The 24,183-nt window shown below is 41.5% G+C and overlaps 1 protein-coding gene across 3 annotated transcripts in view; it reads left to right on the top strand.

The window, feature by feature from the left end:
- The window catches only part of atp8a1 (ATPase phospholipid transporting 8A1), a 109,300-nt gene that overhangs the window by 24,579 nt on the left and 60,538 nt on the right, over positions 1 to 24,183 (top strand). For all 3 annotated transcript variants that reach the window (XR_008834566.1, XM_056438710.1, XM_056438709.1), the window contains exons 3-11: positions 7,901 to 8,000; positions 9,425 to 9,523; positions 15,262 to 15,307; positions 15,525 to 15,565; positions 18,009 to 18,082; positions 19,574 to 19,643; positions 19,783 to 19,910; positions 20,763 to 20,874; positions 21,258 to 21,423. Coding sequence is in view for 2 of the 3 variants with exons in the window: in XM_056438710.1 (XP_056294685.1) it covers positions 7,901 to 8,000; positions 9,425 to 9,523; positions 15,262 to 15,307; positions 15,525 to 15,565; positions 18,009 to 18,082; positions 19,574 to 19,643; positions 19,783 to 19,910; positions 20,763 to 20,874; positions 21,258 to 21,423 (836 nt within the window). In the remaining variant the exon portion in view is untranslated. The remainder of the gene's footprint in view (positions 1 to 7,900; positions 8,001 to 9,424; positions 9,524 to 15,261; positions 15,308 to 15,524; positions 15,566 to 18,008; positions 18,083 to 19,573; positions 19,644 to 19,782; positions 19,911 to 20,762; positions 20,875 to 21,257; positions 21,424 to 24,183) is intronic.

Here is a 24,183-nt window from a genome sequence, read left to right as displayed (position 1 = left end):
CTTCCGTATGTTTCTTTAAAGATGGATGCTGATTCTACTTATTTTAGAAGTTAAGCTTTTTTTGTCGTTGGGTCCGTAGGTTTCACAGTGTCACCTGTCATTGTTGAATTTAATATTTGGTTTGGTTGTTAATTATTAACAGACCAAGGTCAATGAGCGTTTGCAATCGAGACTTTACTTCATTAGCCTGTTTGGTATGTTGCATCACCGCCCACATGCCAAGAGTTCATTAATGTTTCCCACAAACGATTGGATGGTTAAATTATATTGCTTCAGAGAAGTTTAAGTAATGTGACCTTTTCTGCGAAAGAGCACCTCTGCATATTTTAAGAATAAAAGTTTATTAGATTTTTGTGACCTTACCGGGGGCGGTCATTAATTCAGAGGGCAACCTGCATTGCTAAAGAAATAACGGAAAACATCACATCCTTACCCTTTCGGCTGAAACTCATGCTGTTAACACACAAACTATGTGGTCAACATAATTAAGGCAGATAAGGGGATCGAGGTTAAATCATTATTATAGACTTTCCAAATATTTGGCTGATCTAAAGCATGACGATGGATGTCGACATCACAGTGTAATCATATTGACAATCATTTGGCTTAGATATGACTGCCAATCCAATACTGACTCAGTTCATTACTAAAAATGCTATTGAATGTACAGAGGTTAATGAACTGAGGTGACGCATGTATAAAGATCTCAGTGTTTTCAGCACAGTTTTTAGAGATACAAATGTCAACAGCCTTCTCTCTGAGCACAAAAGGGAACTAGATGACAGCTTGTATGTTGATGTCTATTCAAGCTGCATTTGTTTCTTTAGAATCGGACTGTAGTCCATCCAAGTTGTGTCTTGTCAAATGATTTCTATGCTTCAAGCGCTGCTGTGTTATTTGAACAGTGAAGTACATAGCTACGCTTACAGATGGCCTTTGTTGACGTTTGCTTTGTCCCCGTGTTTTTTAATGCGAAATACACCTGTAAATTCAACTCAAGCCTTGGAGGCCCATCAGACTTTAGCACATTTATTCAAGAGGATTGGTTGCTGTCTCAAAGTGACCTGTGAAGACACTCACGGTGGCAGCATCTGTGAAAAATGGTAAATCTAATCCTACAAGCAGCACTCACAGGGTTTCTGGCTTTCACTTGCTCTCATCCTCCCTCTGCAGCGTCAGTACCTGCAGAACATGTCACAGCTCACCGTCACACCGATAAACACGCATGTGACTCCCGCCTCATAACAGAAAGGGACCCTGTTCTCTCTTGTATACGTGAGGATTGTTGTGGATTGTTTATTCAGCCGAACTAGCAACTGGCAGTTCTGTTTGTGACATGGAGGCGATCATTTGCTGAGACGTTGACACATAATCTATGGCTAACAGGAGTGACTGTACAAACCACTTATCCGCGAAATGCTAAAGTTACACGTCTTGTGTGGAGAACACGGGACAATTGTGACGTGCATAGACACAGACGGACATGGACACAGACGGACATGGACACAGACACACAATGCACACATTTAGTACACATGACACGTTGTGTGGTTGTCTGAGTAATCTAGTACCTAATGAGTCACCTAACCACATGACCGACACATTTCAGCATGTGGTACACGTCTTCATTCACTTACCAGGTGGCTTTTTATAATATTATAACCAGTTCTGAGCTTCTCATTTCAACAATATACCATCATTAAATATTAAAATGCTCACATGGCAATATCGCATTTAACTGGTGAGTTGCAATATTACTAGTATGCAATGTTAGAAACTCAATTAGAGGCACATCTCGTCATCCTTTACGCCAAGTCAGATAATATCTAACCAGAAAATCATCATATATATATATATATATTCTTGGTATATTTTGATGGCAAAGTAGATAATAAACCAAATTCTGTTTCATAAACGGCTTCTGACTTGTTTTTAGTGGCTAGCTGACGGCCTTGGTTGATTTGCTTATCTCTTCTCCGGTTGAATATATGCTGGTAAATTCATCCGTCTTTCCACTGGCAGAGATTTTCCACCATAGCTGTGCACTGTATACCAAGCGTGCTACAAGCCATTGGTTTTATCCCTTTTTAGGTATTTTAGCACAATATTTAATCTATTTTTGTGGGCATGAAATCTCAATCTGGACAGTTTTTGATGATGAAAGAAAATGCGCGGTAAGTCTGATCTTATCAACGGTTAAATCTTAAGTCATGTTCTTTGATGCTGGTAAACATGTTTTTAGTTTACCCAAATTAAATTATTATGATTGGCTGGGAACTTGGGAAGTGATTTGAATAATCGTGAGAAATAGAATATCTCAATTATTTAAAAATAAAAAGAATAAACTATTCCCAAAAATTACAAAATGTCATTTGTATTCAGATCAAACTATTACAGCAGTTAAACAACTTTAACTTAAACTACATTACATTTCTTTTTTAACCATATACATTTGAGATGAAATAAAAAATTAATCTTAACGGGAAAGTAACACACACCTTAGTTTAGCTTAACGCTTATTTACTGTGATGATCTTCATATTGCAAAAGATTGTTCACATTTGTTTCTACTGTCATTTCAACATCTTCTCCTGTCATTATCATTCATGGACGTTTTGCAAGTCATGATGCAGAACCTCCTCATCACCTGTTTGCTCCTCGACAATCTTTTTTAAAAATATGTGTTAACATGCCACGTTAATGCCCTTTGATTGTATTACATTCTCAGGAGTGTGATTTTAATTGCATTTAAATCCAAGTGTAAATGTTTAACGTTCATGGAAAAGATCAGTGTTTCATGTAGTGTTTTTTGGGTGGCATGTTTCACATGTTTGAAGTCTCAATAAAGAACGTGCTTAAAAGAGGAATCCAACACATGTTTACTTGACTTAACGTGCACAAATCTAGTTTGAACTTGTTAGACAAACCAAAATAGACATTCATAAAGCATTCCTGTGAAGTCAAACCTTTCAGCTGTGGTGGAAATGGTGAGACACGGCATTTTAAATTCTTCTGATTGGTGCTGCATGGCCTGTAATCTGGTTCAGGGAGTGGTATGCAGGAGGCGATTCGCTCATGTCGTCTTCATCCTAAAGCCACTTCCAGGAAATAAAATGTAAAATCCATAATTGTCCATTAAGCATTTTGTTAAATTAGCTCTGCCCCAGTGGAGGAAGTAACACATTGTACCGGAGTAACTCGAGAATAGTGGTGCTTTACAGTATTACCCCGTGAGATCAGAAGGATGGAGTGAGGAAATAAGGCGATGAGCAGAAAGCTGATCAAAGAGATGAGATGACGAATGCATTTAAAGAGAGAAATGATGCAGGCGGGGCCTTTAGGTTAAGGCTGCAGCTTCACCAGCAACTGTTTCTTTGTATTTTGGTATATCGACACAAACAGAAGAAAACAAATGGAAGAAAACAGACCAAACGTCAACTGGAACAATATTACTGCCATTAGTGGAGAAACTGTGTAATAATTAGGGATGGGTATCGTTTGGGTTTTTTCCGATACCGGTGCTAAACCGGTACTTTTAAAACGGTACCGGTGCCTAAACGGTGCCTGAACCGCTACTTTTTTTTAAAAACGCACAATGAGGACATAAAAAACTTCTTTGGCCATATTCCCTGTAAAAGCCGTTATCATGGAGCACTGACAAACAACGGATATCGGACTGTTAACATACACAATATATGTTCTCCGTTATATGATGTGTGTGTATATATATATATATATTGTCATGTGCAGACTTTATAGGCAGGGGTGCACATAACTGGTACGCAGGTACGCATGCCCGAAGATAATCAACAATGGCGCGTCATGCCACTTGTGTTACTTCGCGCCTTTGCGTACTTAACTGATCTGTTATTGATCGTCTCTACACAACAGCATGCCATTTCTGTCTTACGTCACAAAACTGACGCTACAGATGGAGTGAGTACCAAACACCATCTCCCGGTACTCACCTGAGTAACTCACTGAAAAAGTTATGTGCACCCCTGTGTATATATATATATATATATATATATATACATATGTATTTATATATACATATGTAAATATATTACTCCCTCCCTGGTGGGGGAAACCGAAGTGCTCGGAGGAAACCCACACTGACACCGGGAGACGTCTCTCCAGTGTTGCCAGGTCGGCGGTTTTCCCGCGGAATTGGGCTACTTTTGAAGTGCTGCCGCGGGTTGAATTTTTTGTCCGCTGGTTCGGGTAGACCTATTTTGCATGCAAGTTACATGAATATCTTTAAATAAAAAGCCATATTTTAAATGAAATAATTTATTCATACCCAAATCCTACCGTAAACTGCTTTTAATGCTGGCATACTAAACATTTGGTGTTACTTTGTAGATATTACAATACATTTGGCAATGATAGCAATGCTGTTGGACTTTAAAAGCAGTGTATATGGTTTGGCACGGGCATATTTTGAGTTCTGATATTGGGCTGGTTTTTGGGCTTGTTTTGATTGGCCATTGGGCTGGCAACCCTGCGTCTCTCTGTCATGCTCCGAAGATCTTCGGGTGTCGAGCCGTGGCCACGGCTCTAACCCTCACTCCCGCATGACTGCTACCGCTAGTGGTACTGCTAGCGCACTTGTGTCAGCCGTTTCCAGCAGGCTACAACAGCCCTTCTGCAAACAGAAGGGCTGTTGTAGCCTGCTGGAAATCACTTCTAGTTATAGACTCTGGTTCGGTGCTCCGTGACGTCACTAGCGACGTCACGGAACCAGAACACAGACATACGTCATTGGAATGGAATTCTCAGGCCAGGTTACTGATGCTAAAATGCGATTAGCATCCGCTAGCTAAACGGCGCTAGCCTTAATTAACCGTCTTTTCTTTAACTACTACACACTTAATAACTATCAAAATATAGCACCGCCAAAGCGAGCGAACATAACATTAATATATATATGGCGCTTGTGTACGCTTCTCATCTGTAAACACCAAGACAGACCCGCATTAATAGCTGCGTCACTGTCTGATATGCTGGTCTAACTTGTTTAAACAAGAATTACGGCGCCAGTCATGGCAAAACTCGCTACTGCCCCCTACTGGCGAACACGAGTATCGCCCTGCAGCTGCTTCAGGTGAAAGCAGGCGAGTTTTAAGTTAACACAAAGCGTTTAAAATGATAACAAGACAATAAGGATGATGGGGGCAAGGTACTAACACAATACAATAATAATTCTGACCAGATTTGCCCTTAAAATGTCCAGGGTGCCACATATGTAAATATGTACTTATGTATATTCATATTTATGTATTTATGAATGTATATATAGGGTTAATCCTGTCACTGTTTTGATGGGCAAAGAGAACAACCAATTAGAGGTACTGAAGATGACACGTGACAAATAAAGTCACGCTTCTGAGAGCGAGAGGTCCACTGAAACAAAGTGACGCCCCACGGTCTTTATTCCTCCGTAATTATATTCCCAGTAACACCGGGTATACAGCCGGGATGTACATCAACACATCTGCTAACAGACTGTCACGCTCGTAGCTAGCGCTATAACATGGTTATAATGGCTAATTTATTATTTCTTGGCCTACTTTTATGAATGCAAGACTTGCAATCAACGTTACGGTACTAATCTGAGTTCAGGCTGCTCGTCATCATCGGTCTCCACGTGTTCAGGGGGACCGGTGACGGTCTCCCCATCGCGCCCAGCCTGACGCTGGTGTGCTCCACACGGGTTCACGCAGTCACACACGGCGCAGCCTCCGCTCTCAAAGTTTAATGATAGGCTATCGTAACCTGCTGACAGGGCGGAGTCACCTGAGAAGTTCACAACAATAGTTTTTTTCAATTTTAATCGGCTCAGCACCGTTGCGTTGCGTTTCGGTCCGGGTAGCACCGGTTGTATTGGAACCGGTACCCAACCCTAGTAATAATGACACTCTGTTTTATCTAAAATGCAGTAAATTAAATGTGCAGCTTATAGTTATTTTATCTTATCTTTTGCATTTTTACCTTCGCATTGAAAATGCCGGAAGGTTATGTTTTGATCGCCGTGTATTTATTTATTTATTTATTTATATGCGTGTTATTCGCAAAACTCAAAAGGTATTGAACCGAATCGCATGAAATTTGGTGGGATGATTGTTTATTATCCGGGGACCAGTTGATTAGATTTTGGGATCGATCGGGTCAAAGGTTAAGTTCAAAGGTCATGAACAGGTCAAATCTTCTTGAATCACATGGAATTTGGTGGGATGATTGGTTATTATCCGGGGACCATTTGATTAGATTTTGGGATCAATCGGGTCAAAGGTCAAGGTCATGGAAAGGTCAAAATATTTTTTTTACCATAGCACGATACATTTTTGTCCAATTGGCATGCAACTAATGCCAACATGTTCATAATTCAATGCCCAATCTTGTGATATGCGAAGGTATGCGCTCTACCGAGTGCCCATTCTAGTCTTTGATGCATTAGTTTCCTTCAGTTATTCACGTTAGTTCTAAAATGGTCACCAGTACTAAATAGTATTGCACTCATGGTATTGTTATGGGCTTTGGATGATGTATGGCAGGTTGGAGGCTACCGTACTTTAAATTGTGACTTTACTGAACATCCATATTATCTGCTCATATTTCAAAATTAAGAGAAAAGAAAAGTGTCAGGAAAATCAAAGTTGTGCAATTTAAAAATAAATTGAATAAATAAGGTGGCTCAAATTGGATTTGGGAAATTCAGACAGCAAACTTGATATAGAAACAACATTTAAACTTAACCATTTTACCACTATAGATAAGCGATCGATCAGACCTCTTCAGTATCATGTCAGTGAGAGAGGAGATGATAGAATATGACCTGTCTTTTCCGCCATATTATTCTACAATGTCAGCATGGATGGAAATTTGAATATATTTAATATATGCTCAGTAAATCGCTATGAAGCTTTCCAGGTGACACAGAGATCTTTTCACAGAAACTGCAATCGACCAGACTAAAGACTAGACTGTTGAATGAACAGAGCTGACCCTTTCTTGGCCATTGTTCTGACACGCCTCTTAATCAGCCTCCTCTGTGAGGCTGGTATTACATTGTACTGCTGTCAGAACAATGCCGACCTCTGACTCACTCGCTTTGGCTCTGTCCCTCTTACTCACCGTGGACGGCTCCGCAGTGCCAGGCGCTCAGAATGACAGGGAATGTTTATTTTATTTCATTAACTCAATCCAGTGCTCGTTGTTTCCCTCACAATTTTCATTGTGCTCGTGAACATGAGTGTAACACAAGTGAAACCTGCTGCGCATATGATTCAGCCTAACATGAGTGCAGCAGTGATATCGCTGATGTTTACCGCCATATGCTTCACCCCCTTCAGATGAGTTGGAGGCGGCACTCTCTGGTATTCTGCTTGTGTGCTTGTGATGGCTTCAGTGCGTGACTAAGCAACGCATTGCCAGTGGCACGGCATACATGTACTCCCTAAGTATCTGTTCTGTCCGCCCCTTTAACGCCGCTGTAGATCAGACTGCTGGTGGGCTGGCTCCCAGGTTGTTGAATGCTCCACCAGCATCAATATACCACCATCGCTGCCAGCCTACCCCACCCCGCCCAGCCCGACTGCAGCATAGAGAAACACAGCTCATGTCTGCCAGGAGCTCTTTGCATCCCCTCTGCCAGCTCCCTTCTTACTCCTAATTATTCTTTATGATCGTTGACTGATCATCAGTCTCGCACACAAACGCAGACACCTACCTCTCTCTCCGGCAGAAAGGACTTCTTGAATAGGTGGGGCAAAATATGAGTTATGAGATCGATTTTTAAAAAATTGACATCTAACCATTTGTCTCTCTGTCTCATGTCTCCCTCTCTCTTGCTCCTTCCTCCACCCACGACCGTGTTCGCTGCCCGGTGCCGTCTTCAGCACAGCCAAATACAATGTCCTCACCTTCCTTCCCCGGTTCCTCTACTCGCAGTTCAGGAGGGCAGCCAACGCCTTCTTTCTCTTCATTGCACTGTTGCAGGTAAGGTGTGCTGTTGCTGTGCTTCTGTGAAGCGGACAACAATAACTGTAAAACCGCCATCTAATGTTGAATCACGACTCCTCTCATCAGTGTGCAAGTTCGCTATAACCTAGGCCCAATCTTCCAAGGTCATCCATGTCTGTAATTCCATACACACACACACATAGTATTTTATATATCTTGTTAATGAATAATACATGTAATATGTGTTGCGCTATAATGTATATTTCGTGCCTTGGAAATGCCTGAGCAGCCAGGGACTAGATGTTGTTCCTTCACTGAACACCGACTACAACACAGAGGTGAAGAGACTGCACTGTGCTTTACTTGCTGTGACATGATGGGATGTGGGCAACACGTTCAAATAGTCCAACTGATGTGGAGCCAGTGAGCCACAGTTAGAAAACCAGGGGGTGATGTGAACATCTTTAGCCTTAGATTTATTAAAGAGGTATGAGAGTAGAGAGTATGGTTTTGAGTACCTCCCAACAATAGTCAAAGATCTCAGCAGTACTGGAACAAAGACTTTCTAGCCTTGAGGAAGTGTTCAGTGGTTTTCCTGTATACCCTAGGTCAACATAAAGCCTCAAACACACAATACGAAATGGACAAAATACATGTCTCAATTGTTCAAAGCTTTGTAGAAGAGATGAAATAAAGAGAGGGAAGACTGCATAGAACAGAGATTCTGTCTTCACCTGTATTCGCGTTGACGGACTACCCTAGATTAATGAGAGCTTTGCGGACGGGAAAGGGCTCTACCCAGTGACCTTGAAGACGCTGCTTTGAATAACAGCCAGTGTAAATCTTCATTACTTGCCCTGTCGATGTTGTGACCTTGAATAAAACATCCATGCGCATGAGGAAAACGTGAGATCTATTTTGCTCAAGTTTCCTTCCAGCTGTATCACACTGACTATCTCCCGTTGCCCTCGCTTGGCTTTAATTACGCTGGTGTTTGACTGTTAATTTTGAATGACTTAAAATAGCCGACGCATTAAACAGTCAGTGGAGGAGCATTATAATTGTACTAAAAAAGTTGGTTGTACTGGAAATACAGCCTTCACAGTTGGGGTTTGCATTTATTTTGGAAAGTAAGCTGTCAAATTGTGGTTATGAAATGTGTTGTGAGTTATAGGCCTATTGGTGATACCAGCAACTGTGTTTCTGTCTGAGATGAATATTAACCATGTTTCACTTGCAAATGAGCTGAAAGATTGTTCATTAACTTCAGGTGGAATCGTGAACAGTGTGCTGAGAAGGGAAAGCTTTTTCTGTCTTCGCTGTCATCCTATTAAAATGTGCTCGCAAATGTGTTTGGCAGAGTGGGCGGCTTTGGGGCTAGTGGAGGTTTTGAGCCATGAAAGTACCCTGAACTTGGAGTCTGTCGTTGCAATATTCTTAATTTTATTGTTGTCTTTTAGCAAATACCAGATGTGTCTCCCACTGGTCGCTGGACCACACTGGTGCCACTGCTTTTCATCCTGGTGGTGGCTGCTGTCAAGGAGTTCATTGAGGATCTGGTAAGTCAAACCTCCGATATTATTCTATACTAGTTTCAGTGTTTGAGAAAGTTTCACTTTAATTGTACTTCAAAAACAAAGTACAGTATGAAATATTATCTAACAAACGGGTTTGTCATAAAATGTTGTCTTTTCCTGAGACCCGTTATCTGGTCTAGAAAAACATCATGACTGGAGGAACTAAAAGGTTCACTTTTGGTTTTGGTTTAGAGCTATTTTTGCATCACAGATATCAGATCATGGTCCTTTATGAATGCAGACAGTGTTGTTGAGACAAATATATGGACATATGTAGGATAGTGTGTTGAAATAACTTTTGCTAAATTCTCATTTTGTCTGTGCAAAATAAATAACTTGTCAATATCTTCCTTTAATATACTAGATGGCAAACTGCAGATAACAATAACTGTTAAAAGAGTACACTTGTTTACTAGCATACTTTATATATATTTTGTCATATACATGAAGTAAAATCTAGTTCTCAAGTTCTAGTCTTTTGATTTGTCTCCTACTGTCCAGGATGCCCTCTGAGGGCTGAACCGTGAACTGATGGTTATGTATATGACCACAGAAGGATACTTTCCAACAGACATGCAGACGGACACACGCATTTCAGAAGTCACAGCTGCACCCTACTGCACCCACAGTACTCATTCACTCAATGAACATAGACACTGAATGCTCACGCACAAAGACAGTCACTACTAACGAAACAAAACAACCGTCTGCCCTCGAGCAAGTCTGATCCGTTGAGCAGATGCTTGAGAAAAGGCCACGCAATCTATTTATTTATTTTATCATGAAAGTTTCATTTTGGTATTTTGATTTAATGATCTATGAATTCTTGTTTGCTGGAAAGTTAAAGCCTTCAAAATATGTTTTTGTGAGTGTTAGCAAGTAATTCACTCAAGCCCCTTCTGAGCTAAGTGAGGGCATGTTGCATTGAACTCTATTGCAGTGATCCTGCAATGTGATCCTCTATGCAGGTCCCAGTGGACAGTTACTCTATATATTAGCCTCTATCCCGGGCTGAGGGGACCAGCGCAGCACTTTCCCGCTCTCTCGGTGTGTTGTGAAAAACATGGGAACGGAGTGGTGATGACTCTGTCTTTATTGGTGAAGGTCACCTGCACGCACACGTCTGTTCCCTGCACTGCGTCGTCCCTCACAGGTTGGCCAGACAGGGCAGCATCGACCCCTAACTTCATGAATCATGCACTATGGACACACACTGGACAGCAAACATCTTACCGTGTTGTTGTTTTGGCTGCAGCAGACGCAGGCTGCTAGTTCAACTATCCCTCGGCTTAAAATCTTACTTGAAATTGCGTGTGGTGCACTTTTACACGGTAAAACGTATATCACTCCGTTAAGTTAAAGATAGTATAAGATCGGGAGCATTTATTTTTGCTGGGGATGGCTGAGCCGGTGTTTCGCAGCTAACTGTGCCGATTACGGCAAACGTGCCGATGGAGTTCGCATTGTTTACCCGGTTGGGACCACCGTCCTAATCGGGCTGTAAAAGCCGTGTGAGCGTCGTGCAGAGCGGCGTCTGTGAGCTTTCAAGTGGGGCACACTCACGTGCACTAAAAGCACAAACGGCAACAACACAACATGCTCAGGTAGAAATGATGCCACTAACTCTTTACATCGAAAATATTAGTTTGCTGCTCTATTAACTCTCTGAACCTTGCGCGTTGCACCTTTAAACCCTCGTCACTACTGCATCACAGTGGCTGAAGCCAAAGCCGGTTAATGAAGGTAACTTTGCAGATGCGCTACCCTTTCATCTTTTGCTGCTTTCAGATTCCCCCTCTATAGCTGAAGTCTACAGAGGCCTGATACTGCATATTTACGGATAACCTCCGCATGCTGCACGTCTTACACTGCACTGTGATTACACACATCATCTGAACACAGCACATCTCCTTTTTCTCTTGGGACAGAGGGAGCGAGAGAGAAGAATAGGAAGAGAGAGAATATGAGAGGTGGTGAAATGCAGTACAATTTGTGGAGCAACGTCTATAAATACAGGCGCACTCTTGACTACACTTTTATGAATTGAGGTGGGTCTGTACCCTAGACTGTATGTAGTGGACGTAGTCACCCTTTGGTTTGTGGACTGCTGTTATTTTGGAAGCCTTGAGTGCGGCGCTGTCACCATCTTGGTATACGGCCGTCGCCATGTTGTTGTTTTTTTGCAACCGATAAATGGAAGTATTTTGAATTCGGAGGAGTGACTTAGAGACACTGTATGTGGCTGTGGTAGCGCAGCAACCTGTCAATCACAGTAAGCCCGCCCGAAAGCATACTTAGCTTTATGGTCTATTTGTCTCTAAATGGCACCATTATTAGTTAAACAAGGTTCTCGGATCGGTGCCAGTTTGGTCCGGCAGGTCCGACTGGTCAGTGATCCTCTCAGTCCAATCCCCACGCTTCCATTTCAGACATGGATAAATGTGTTCTTTCATATGCTTTTAGGGATAAACGCGAAGACAACAACAAATAAGGACAATAATGTAGCGTCATTTATTGGGGGCACCGGTTGCAGCCCGTTGCCATAGAAAGGGTAAATGAACATTATGACGTTTTAAAGAAGACCTGAAACTACCGATTGAGACCATTAACTCATGTTTACAATGCTTTAAGTTGGAACTAGGGTCATTTTCTCATAGACTTCTATACAATGATACTTCCTTTTGCAACCGGAGGAGTCGCCCCCTGCTGCTGTTAAAAGGCTGAAGTCCACAGACTGCCAGACAATTCTTTAGACACCACTGCATGGAATATTATTAAAACAAATTTTTTCCGGTCGCATAGTGGACGAGTTGAAGTATAAGAAACACACTGGAATATAAAATCAGAAAGAGAGGCACCTGCAAGAAGGATTAGCTTTAAATTGAATTAGAATGAGGCTCAATTAGAATAGATCTTCAATGTAAACTGATTATAAGCAGGAACATGAGTGGATTTGTCCTCCTCACTCGTACAGCACATGTTGCTTTTCGGAGCTACATTGTAAAACACAATGACTATTTCTATGGGACAAACTTAACGACACATTAATACTCAGCATGATGCTAGTTGACAAGCTGTCCCTTGGAATCAGCTGTCGAAGTCCCAGTTGATTGCATGACTGTTCAGCAGACGAGATGGACGTGAGGGGAAGTAATCCCGCTGATTGGTATTTTGATACGGTCATAAACGGCACATATAGGATAGTTCAAGTTTGTATGGAGTTGCTACTTCAATGTCAATTACACTACTGGTTGATGATGAAATAAAGGGGCAATATACAAGAGCAGTTTTAAGTCGCTACATTATTTTCTTTGAAATTAACTGAAACTCCTTCGTGCAGCTAAAAGCGTGATTATAACACACAGGGCGGCTCTAAGGAAAGCTTCACCGTTTTAATCCGGCTTTTCCCTCCTATTGGACAGTCATGTAACGCTAAATGAGTATAAGTCGAGATGATCGCACCACAAGGTCCATTTGGTATCTGTTGAGCACTTAAAGATGTTCTCGTCATGGCAAGATGCAAAATATGCTCACAGTTCCTTGTATTTATTGTTGCTGTGCAAAGTTTCAATTCATCCGATCTTCTTCTCACATAAACGGTATGAACACAAATCACATTATACATACATACATCTCAAAATGACAAACAGGACCAAACTTAAAGGGTACCTGTAGCCCAAAACAACAACGTGCTACATCCATTAGGCGCATCAAATAAATCATATTTTCCCCGCCGCTATTGTCAACAAGTCACGCATAGCCCGAGGATTTACATTTCTTTGTCAACATTCCGAGTCCGTGAACGCTTCAGTGCGCAGACATATTGCCAGTTATTTACTCATGTCAAAGGTCACTATGACGTAGAGTCGTTGAAAGGAATTCAGCCAATCCGGAGCCACTTCTACACGCGTTGCTCAAACTTACCGATTTGACAGTTCTCCCTCGGGTGCAGGCCCCCGAACATGTCGGCCGAACATTGCATCAATGAAAGACATCTCCAGCGCTGGCTTATGCGCGATGTAGCTATCAAGCTCACGCTTTTGTGTAAAATAGATTAGGTCTAATGTCACTATATCATCGGACATAAGTTTGTGTTCTTTACAACAAATGCACTCTATGTCTGTTTTTTGTGGCACACATTTCCAGGGCTCTCAAGTTTTGAAGACAGGCAAGCGTGAGATTTCCATCAGCACCCGATACAGCTGACCGTTGCGCGCGCCGGCATCGAGCCGAAAAGAGTTGTTGACGGGGGGGGGGGGTGCTAGTGACTTTTTTTTTTGCTCCATCCCAATGCACGCAGACCGGCGTCGGAGCTCTGCAGCGGAACAATCGATCGGCGTATTGAGCACCCCTGCATTCAAGCATTAAATAGCCGAGAGGTTTTTTCAGCGTGAGGAATTCGATGTGTGGCGGGAGTGCGTGAGATAAGACCGAAATGCGTGAGTCTCACGCTCAATGCGTGAGACTTGAGAGCCCTGCATTTCCCACAACTGCACCAAACGTCCGCCGACTTGCGTGCACGGTCCGCACGGTGAAGCATCTGTACCGGCGGTCCTTCGGCATCAACTTCATCAGAATCATCGCTATCGCTGTCACAATTAACTAAATGGGGATAGTCTGCTTTTAATGGTTCATACAAGTATCCAGTTGCTGAATCTGACAATCTTTCATCGTCCATATTTCGCCCGTTTTCTTTATTATTATCAAGTTCTCAGCATTTGTTTGCGAGCGCTCGACGTTGTTTACATTGGTTTCTGAACATATCCGCTGTGGCTGGCTGTCGATCTATCAACGATGTGACGTCACACCACCGGCGCCATATTCAAGCACCAGTGCAATGAAGCTTGTCGGAGTTGAGGGACTTTGAACAGCCTAAACTACGTATTGTTATTGAATACTGGACCGTCAGTGCATGAATAACCTTTAGAAACACATTATCTTTTGATCTGGCTACATATTCGCGATCTCAACAGGTACCCTTTAAAGGCCTGACTCTGTATCACATTGTTTTGCGTGTGACCTGTGATAACCACTTCATTTGAGTTGCAACTAATAATCAGTTTGGGCACCTGGTTTAGATCATGTTGCCATCATTTTATCATTTTGAGATATATAGATATTGCGTGTATGCATACACTAATATATGTCTGTTAATGCTGTATTAAACATTTTGCAGCCACAGTAAGAAAAGAACACTGTGCAGATTTTTCTTTTAGCATCGATGTCTCTGCTCGGTCCAGTTCCTGCTGGATGTGCAGACTGTCTTTTCTCTGTCAAGCTGTTACAAAGGGTTGAGTTGATAATCAATATTACCAACGTTATTGGATTGTTATTGGGGCCACCAGTGCAAAAACTCAATGCTGTCATGGAACTGAAATTGGTTGGACCAAGGCATTTCTCAAATGCCGTACAGCATAATATGAGTCTGTGTAGTCAGAGAGAATATTCACTTACACTCCAAAGTTAGTGCAAAGGTGTCATATTTATCCAGCCTGTAAATGCAGACTTTGATAAACCCATCTCCCTCTCACTGTAGCTGGTAAGTGGTGCGATACAGCGTCGGCCTCATCGGGCCATTTCCTCCTTTTTAAAGTCGGAGAATTTGAATCTAGGATAGTTTGTCTAATATGAAAAAAATTTCCCTCCCTTATTTGTTTGTCGTTACATTTTAATTGATGTATATTCAGAGGATAATATCTTTGTTCTTTTCCTCCTTACAGAAACGCCACAATGCTGACAGTGTTGTCAACAGAAAGGAATGTCAAGGTACAGAAAACAATTCCTCCTTCAGGTTTTTGAACAGGAAAATGTGTTGATGGTTTTATTAATAATATTGTATTCTGTGTAGAAGTATTTACATTGCCAACGTGTAAGTAAGCCTGATGCCTGCATTATAATATATATGGCACTTATTTTCTTTGTCTTTTTTACTTCCTCTTTGTCTCTTTCTGTAACTTCCTCCATGACTCGTTTCTCACCACAGTACTGAGGAACGGTGCCTGGGAGATTGTGCACTGGGAGAAGGTATGTCACTAATGCTCATTTCCACCAGCTCACATTTTATTCAACTAGAGCAGATTTTGCCTTCTTTGTCAATTTAGAGAAATCTCTCACATTCTGTATACACTCACACACACACACACACACACACACACACACACACACACACACACATATGCATACACCCCCTGACCCCTCTAGTATCCGGTCGCTAATTAATCGAGCGTTTCCATGTGGACGGTCATTAGAAGGCAATGCTGGAGGACAAAGAAGCTTCCTCTCTTCCCTCATAATGAAACTGTGTTATCACTGGGGCTGGAACATTTCCATGAAAAGCAGATCCAACACCAGGGAGTGCAGAAGTTAGTTAGATGTAGATTGATTGGTCATTTGTAATATTTCTTCAGCCATTATAGTTTCAGCATGGAGCGGTGCCGTAAAAGATTAATATTTATTTATGCCCTTATTATACGACAAGACAAGAAATATTGAGTGAAACGTGTTTGTTGTTTTGTTCTTGAGAACTAAATGAACAGCAGGAGACGTAGCGTCTGTGTGAACAGAATGCCATCTCCACTCCTGGTCTGATAATTGCACATTATTAATAAAGCAATGGCAATGTCATTTATTAAGGCGAGACAAAAATGCCAACAAATGGATGGGAATGTTATTCGCAGACAAATCAATTACATATTAATAACACAATACATGCCACAACAAGATGTATGTGGCAGTGCATGATATGAGATTAAATTAAAGTTAACTGACTATTAAATATAGCTTTTCTGCATTTAAGTGATGTGACTAAAATATTGTCTCACTAAGTATTTGATTCACACATTGACTTTGTTCATGCAGAGAGACACTGGCTGTGTCCCTCCCCTTTATACACACACAGAAATCCTCTCTAAAAAGGCTGGCTTTAAATAATTGATGCGTTTTACATCTTCATCATGCATATTGTAAAAGTGGCTTCTCTCTCACATTTCTATTTGGTCTCCAAAGTCTTTCAACTCGTAACTCTTTCAGGGCAGCTTGAATGAGGCCAAATGATCAGTTTGTTTTGTTTGTTTTTTGCCAAATTTCCCTATATCACTATAATCAATAACGCTGTCGGTATCCATGGTTTTGGCAGCACAATTGTTTTATGTTCATAAATTTTATGTAATCCTATTCATTCACCTGTCATTAATTGTGTTGATACTATAGAAAATATTTGAGTATTGCTAATTTGTCCTTATTTTCTCATAGTTAAATCTGTTGCCTTGTCGCTGTTTATTCAAATCGTAATTCTGATTTGAATAATTTTTTTATTTGGTGAGAAAATAAATGATACTATTATTCTCTTTAAATCTTGAACATTGTAATTAATCAGTGTTTCGGTAGCAATATTTATTTTTAATTCACGACTTTTGATAATGATTTTTTAAAAATGATATTGCTTTAATAGCAAAACATACATTAAATTAAGTAAATTATGAATTAAAAATGTTGTTGAGCCATGAGGAACTAGTATGATTATGATTTGAAAATGTTATTGTTTTTATGAAACTGCTGAATGATAAAATATACACTACAGTTTATTGATAATAGAAATAAGACTCCAGCTGTTTCTCGACTGTATTTACTGCTTTAATGTCCTTTTCCTTTTTTCTCTCACCATCTGTGCATTTTTCCCCGGATAGAACTGGTGTTTTGTGTTGTTAGGCAGTGCACGCAGTAACCAGTTTACCTCCACAGGTTGGGTGATTGAGTAAAAGGCAGTGATTTTGTCATCCAGGTATAAGAGTCCTCCTGCTGCCAGACTCTCTTTTCTCCCTTCTTTTTGCCCTCCCTCGACTCCGTAAAGAAGTGATGGTTGGATAATACATAGAGCCAGGTGGCTATTGACGTTTAATTGCGATGTTAATGTAGTTCATTAATGCATATCTTAAGAGATGTGAGACCTTTTATATCGAGTTGTGACAACCATCATTTCTCTATGTGGGGCAGTGGTGATGTGATGCTGGATTAGGATTGATCAGCCAACAGACCTACCTCCTTCACCTTTTCTAAAACACATTTGATATGAAGCTCACATTGATTATGAATCCCTGTTTTGAGATTAATTTTTTTGGGGACATTTTTCTAAAAACAAAATGCCTCCTACTGGCACAAGTTCAATCCCAACGTACCACATGTTTGTTCTGCATATGAATGCAACACCTCCGACTAATTCTTTTATTAACTTTACCATGTCATGTTTTTCTTAATGGTTTTGTGAAAAGGGGAACTGATAACCCTCTGATCACAGACACTGATCATTGTGCTCTTCTCATTTATCTCTCCCCTTATGTGTGTCTGTCTTTTTTAATCTCTCCATCCCTCCATTTTCTTCCCTCATCTCTTTCCTGTTCCTATCCTGCTGTGCGAACAACTGCCACATCTCCTCTCTCGCCCCCTGCTGGTGTGTGGTTGGTAATACCAGTTGGCTGTTGGGGAAGTAGTCAGAGCTGCCAATGGGGATCACCTCCCGGCTGACCTCGTCATACTGTCGTCCAGGTCAGGAAACAAGCAACACAACCAAACAAACATCGATGGGAGAGATGGGAGAGATGGGAGAGATGGGAGAGATGGGGGAGATGGGAGAGATGGGAGAGATGGGGGAGATGGGAGAGATGGGGGCTGTGGGTGCCAACTGGGACGAGACGTTTTCGCTCTTCTCTCACTCCTGACACAAATGATGAATAGCTTATTTCACACTCTTGAGGAAGGAAGGGGCCTGGGAGTATTCTGGCAACAACCAGATATTGTCACAGTGCCACAGTCAATGAAATCCGGTTCCCTTTCTTTGTTTCTACTTTTTCTATCCATTGTGGTTTGGCAGCCATATCATTGGCCGCTTATACAGTCATTTTATTATGCGGTATTTTTTCTTCCGCCATAACTTCATAACTATCAATGTTTGGCTGAAACATCTAACGCTGCTCCGAGTGAATGGAGACATCATGAATTAGATCCAGCACAGGTGCACATGCTCCTCCTTTGAGATGTGTCGTTATTGGGTGTGACTTTAGTTCCAACATGTTTGCCCTCTGCAAGGCTTCTTTGGCACCCAGAATGCAACAGTTTAATTAAATGTGTCGGTTTGCATGCAGTCATTTTCCAAGATGTGAAGTTTAAAAGCATCTTTGTAATTATGTATACATTGGTTCGAGCTTAAGTGCAGTTCAGGAATTCACAATCTGTATTGAAGCAGTATTTAGTTTAGTTTAAGTATTCACTTCCTGGCCATCTCTTTCCATGAAAGAAATCTCTCATGTGATGGCGAATAGCAGCTGAGTCCAAGCATATCATTAACTGTGCTTGGGCTTCAGGGCCCAGATATCTTTTTGATTTTCCCTTCCACCCTGTGTGTGTTTGGCCCAGCCTTCAGTGTGAATACATCACCCCATGAAAAGAGAAGCTCCCCAGCGACCCGGCTCTCCTCCAGCATCAGCGTGCTCTGGCTCTCTGTCCCCGTGCCCAGAGTCTGTCACAGACCCATTTGTCTGCTCTGTTGTGCTCGGCATGCCTCCTCGCTCCGCTGTCTCTCTCTCTCTGTGGGGTTCCTCCCCGTCCCTTAGCAGTGTATTTCAGACATTTAAACTCCGCTGTAGCTGCAAACGTGGAGGCGTCATCCGTCTTCAGGACATTTACTGTTTGTTTAGTGGTTAACTGTCACTCAGTGAAACGTTGTAGTCTATCTGGTCTCTGATTGGCCTTGAGGCCGACGTGCAGCATCGTTGTTTACAGAGATCTATTTGCACATTATTGTTCTATTGTAGACCCTTTTTTTAATAATAATCTTTAGTTGATTAAAAATGTAGACTGAAATTAACATTGAAAGTGCGAAAATATTATTGGTAAACTAAGAATTTTAAAATATAATTGCTTATTAGTAAACAATATTCCATATACTTGTATAATTAGAGTTATTTGAGGTTAGACACACCGTAAGATGTAGCAGAATAGCAGCTGTCATATTATTTGACTCCTCTCCCTCCACTCCAGTGAACCACAGGGTATGTGCTACATCGAAACATCCAACCTGGATGGAGAAACAAACCTGAAAATCCGACAGGTGATTGTCTTTTGTTCTTCTTCCTTCATACGAGTTTCTGTTCGTACAATGTGATCTGAGAGGAAACTTCTGCAAGTCTTCAACACAAATTGATAAAAACAACAACCATGCCGTAATGTTGCTGCGATGACGTCAACAGGGTCTCCAAATGACGGTGGAAATAAAGGACATCGGCAGCCTCATGCGTCTCTCTGGGCGGATGGAGTGCGAGAGTCCGAACCGCCATCTGTACGACTTTGTTGGGAACATCCGCCTGGATGGACACAGGTGGGCTCCATGACGGCTCTCTGACCCACCCCCCCCCCCCCACCAACTCAATAGCCCATTAGCCAGGAGCAGAGCCAGTATCAGTGCATTATGAGGTTTCAGGGATTATTAAATCTTTCTCCTGAATAAATGGAAGCACCTGCCTCAGTTAAATGTAATTATTTATTTGTTTGGGAGCTCTGCCATTGAAGAGAAATTGCATTATATGCTGTATGCCTGCTTTTATGATATTATGGCTTGGTTCTAGAAGTTGGGGACAATAAAGCTGTCCTGCATGAGCATTTCTAAGTCAAGACTTTAATCCATTATTCATTTTTATCAGCACACAATTTAAGAAGTCCCATTCTTGAGGCTTGGATGCATGTCAGTTCAAACGCCACTGTTAGAACTTGTTTTAGGACCAATCTTCTTACTATTTAAAGTACATGTATTATCTGATTTATAAGTGAGTGTTTTATAAATATTTGTGTGAATAAGTTTTTCATAGCATTATAAAATACTAGTTTGTGTTGTTATGTAATGTCCATGTGATAAATAACCTGTCAGGAAAGTTGATTTAGTGCTGTAATATGGATTTGTGGTTATTGTTAGTATTGATATTTGTATCAATAAGGAATCTGACTGGTTTATGTAAAATCTGTGATAAAATTAGAGGTTTTTCGTGAAGTGTTTTTAACAAATATCTTTCAAATCAAAATAAAATGATAGATTGTCTAATAAGTCAGCCATTACTGTTAACCAAAAGCTTTGTTAACAACAATGTCTTTGACCAACTTGTGAGATGCCATGTTGGCCTGTTTTCCTGTGGTGAGTAGAGAGAATGAACTAATGGAGCGATGCTTCTTCCTCCAGTACGATGCCACTGGGTCCAGACCAGATCTTACTGAGAGGAGCCCAGCTGAGGAACACTCAGTGGATTCACGGTGTGGTGGTCTACACTGGACATGACACAAAGCTCATGCAGGTAAAGCATATTTGGAGCATTTCTTTTTTTTTACAGTTACAAAAATGTGTTAAAAGAAAAAGCTCAATCTATTGAACTGGGAAAGTAATACTTACATTGTATATACTCAATTCCTTTTATGACATTTTTTTTATTTAGTGTGCTGTTTTATTCAACCAAATCTGTTCACCAACTAATAACATCCAGTGTTTAAAACATGTCGGAATCCATGTGTGTCACAGTTTCAGACATTTAAGCTTTTAAGCAGCTTGTTACAAACGTCAAGTTCCCCTCATCAAGTTTCATCTTGCTGTTGTTGCCAGAGCACAGATAGAGAGCATCACCTTTCCTCATACTTCTTCATTTTTTGGTTCACCACAACTATTTGTTCCTCTGTTACCCAGAATTCCACTCGGCCTCCTCTGAAGCTGTCCAGCGTGGAGCGCATCACCAACTTTCAGATCCTTGTGCTGTTTGGCTGCCTGCTGGCCATCTCACTGGTTTGCTCCATTGGCCAAACCATCTGGAAGTACCAGTACGGCAATGATGCCTGGTACATGGATCTCAACTGTAAGAGTCTCAACAGCCCACGCTGCACCTCTTTATTCCACATATTTTGTCTCACTTGTCCATATCAGCTTATTTCTTTGTCATTTTAAGTTCCTAAATGCTGGTATGTGTTGTGTCGTTTTTATGTTGCCTCAGTTAAACTATGTTTCGCATTACAAGTGAAATATGTGGCAATATGGGAATAAGTGAATTCCCTGTTAACTGAGAAAAGACAGCTGTGACATGCATAGATGTGTTGTGAATGAGTTTGAGTGGAAAAAAAAGAAATGGTTGAATATCACTGCGCTGCTGTACTTTTTTGTTCCTTTCTAATGTTCTGTTTGATTTTGTTGTTTTCTTTGTTGTCGTTTTTTTAACAGCTCCAGGTAACAACCATTTAAAAGCCTTGGCCATCCGTGAATGACCTTCCCTTACTAACCCTTTACTGAAGCTCTGCCTTTGCTCAGCAAATGAAGCCCCCTACCCTCGCCCCCTTTATGGTTGCCCTACTTTGTATGGGCCCATGCCATGGACAAGCACATACCAGGGATCCAACAATAGGTTTTTCCCCTCCAGCTCTCTTATACTTTCGTCTAGTTATTTTCAGTGCCTGATGCACACAGTGTCTCACTTTTCCTCCATTTTTTTTGGTGCCACGTTAAACACTTTGCAGTTCCCAAGCTTCAGACCCTCATCTTATTTTGTTGTCCTCTTTACAATAAATGAATAGCAGAATTTGCTTTGACTGCCAGGGGATGAGGTTGTACTCGGGAAGCTTTTCATAGCAGGAAGCTTGTACGTGTTTATTGCTCCAACACAACACGTGGTGCAACCCAAGGGGCAAGAGCTGACATTTTCTAAATGCCTGTGCCGCCTTCTTTTCTTGAGAGTCTTTCTTTTTTTCAAAGGACAGACGGAGAGTAAAGGGAGGGAGGGCAAGAGGTGAAAACCCATTACGCGTTTCACACGTTTTCTCAAGCCCGTAGAGAACATTTTCGGTACTATTACAGACATTGACAAAATATATGGTCTGCTCTTTTTTCCGTGGCTGTTGGTCCGTTGTGATGAAGCTCTGAACCTGGTATGCAAAGTGATCATCGTGACACTCTGGCCATTACTATGTACCCCGATAGGCCTTTGTAGGAGAGGTTGTGCCCTGGTCAATCTAAGCTTGCACTACGACTTACACTGACCCTTTCTAGGAAACCTTGCATTGGCTTCTATTGGTTTTGAAAGGGTTTCAACGTTGCCGTCAGTGGCATGAAAACCCACATCTAAAAGACCCTCTAACACTCTGATAAGGGGAGTGTAAGTCATAAGGCAGATGTCCATCTTGAGACTGATTGTACTTCCATAAGGAGTTGTTGAGACTCTGTCCAGTGCATATTATCCAACCAGTGACAAAAGAGAGAGGTGGGGAGATTGTCAAATCCTTAACATTCTGTTTACTTACGAGACAATTTTTTTTCTCCTAAATTCTTGTAACTTCACTCACTTACCAACATGTGGATGCTAAATGCAGACAGGAACAGAAGAGTCAATGTTAGCCCGCTCCGCTTCATGTCACAGAGGCCTGCGATGATGCATGCCTGGTGAGCAACTCGTTTGACTTTGACCCGCTGCAGAGTGCTGACACGGGTCATCCCCAGCATTACGCCTATGCATTCTGACAACTTAACTTAATGCAGATTAAACACAAAACTGGTCATTTGTTATGCATCCGCACCACCTGTAGGTAGCTGTGCATTCATCACCATATCATTGACTTTCTGCTGACTATCTCTGTTGGTAAACTGCTGATGTGTTATCTGACGGCATGATCACAGGTCTTTTGGGTCCTCCTTTTGCTTTTGAGCATAATGTCGAGGAGGTGTGGTCTTCTCACTGTAATGCCCATGTACCGCACCAAACTAAATATCTATTTCAATGAATTGTTAAGCACTAATAATGTACAGTCTGACTCTTGCATCAACTTGCTTTAAATTCATCGGAAAATACATTTGTATGATGCTTGGCTAGAACATCTTATATTCATATTACGCCTACATTACAGTGACGTATATTTAAGAGAAGGCATCTGGTGTACTTTTGCGCTTGTGTGACTGGTGCATGTCCTGGCTTGCTATGGTTTGATTTGTATTATTTTAGTGACTACTGATCCAACACCTTATCCCTGTCTCATCTGATAGCAGAAAACTTGCTTAACATTACATAACTAGCTGGCTCCTAGAAATTAGTGACATGAGGTCATGTAGTGATCGTCATTAACACCCAAACTTTTTCGCTGGCATAATCCACCCCCTCTTTTCCACTCCTTGTTGGTTGAGAATGTGCTATGGACTGAATCTCCCTCCTTTGTCTTGAGAGCATCCAATACGTTTGTCTTCCCCCCCACTTCTGAAAAGAGTACTCCCTCCTATATGTGTTGTTGTAGCTTCCATTCTGCCATCCAGTTTTTTGTTTTGCAATCGTTCAGTCATGGGGAAGGGCTGTCCCTCTCCACCGCAATGCTAAGATCAAGGCTTGGGTTAAGGAAGGTAACATTTGCACCTCCTGCAAGCTGAGGAAAGGTAAATCACATCCCTCCTGTTTTCATGTTTGGTGTCAGTGGGGTTTACATGTTGATCCTTGCCAATTGTTTGGGGCTTCGGGGGGGGACCAGCACCATTTTGCATAGTGCTTTGTGGAATTCATTGCCTGGATCATGCTGGATGCCAAGGCTGCTGCTGTGACACTAATAACATTCAAGATACTTAAGTCCCTGTTCGCTACTTTGAATCT

Source organism: Pseudoliparis swirei, chromosome 19 (assembly GCF_029220125.1).
Source record: "Pseudoliparis swirei isolate HS2019 ecotype Mariana Trench chromosome 19, NWPU_hadal_v1, whole genome shotgun sequence".
Lineage (NCBI taxonomy): Eukaryota > Metazoa > Chordata > Actinopteri > Perciformes > Liparidae > Pseudoliparis > Pseudoliparis swirei.
This window is presented reverse-complemented; position numbering and strand designations above follow the sequence as displayed.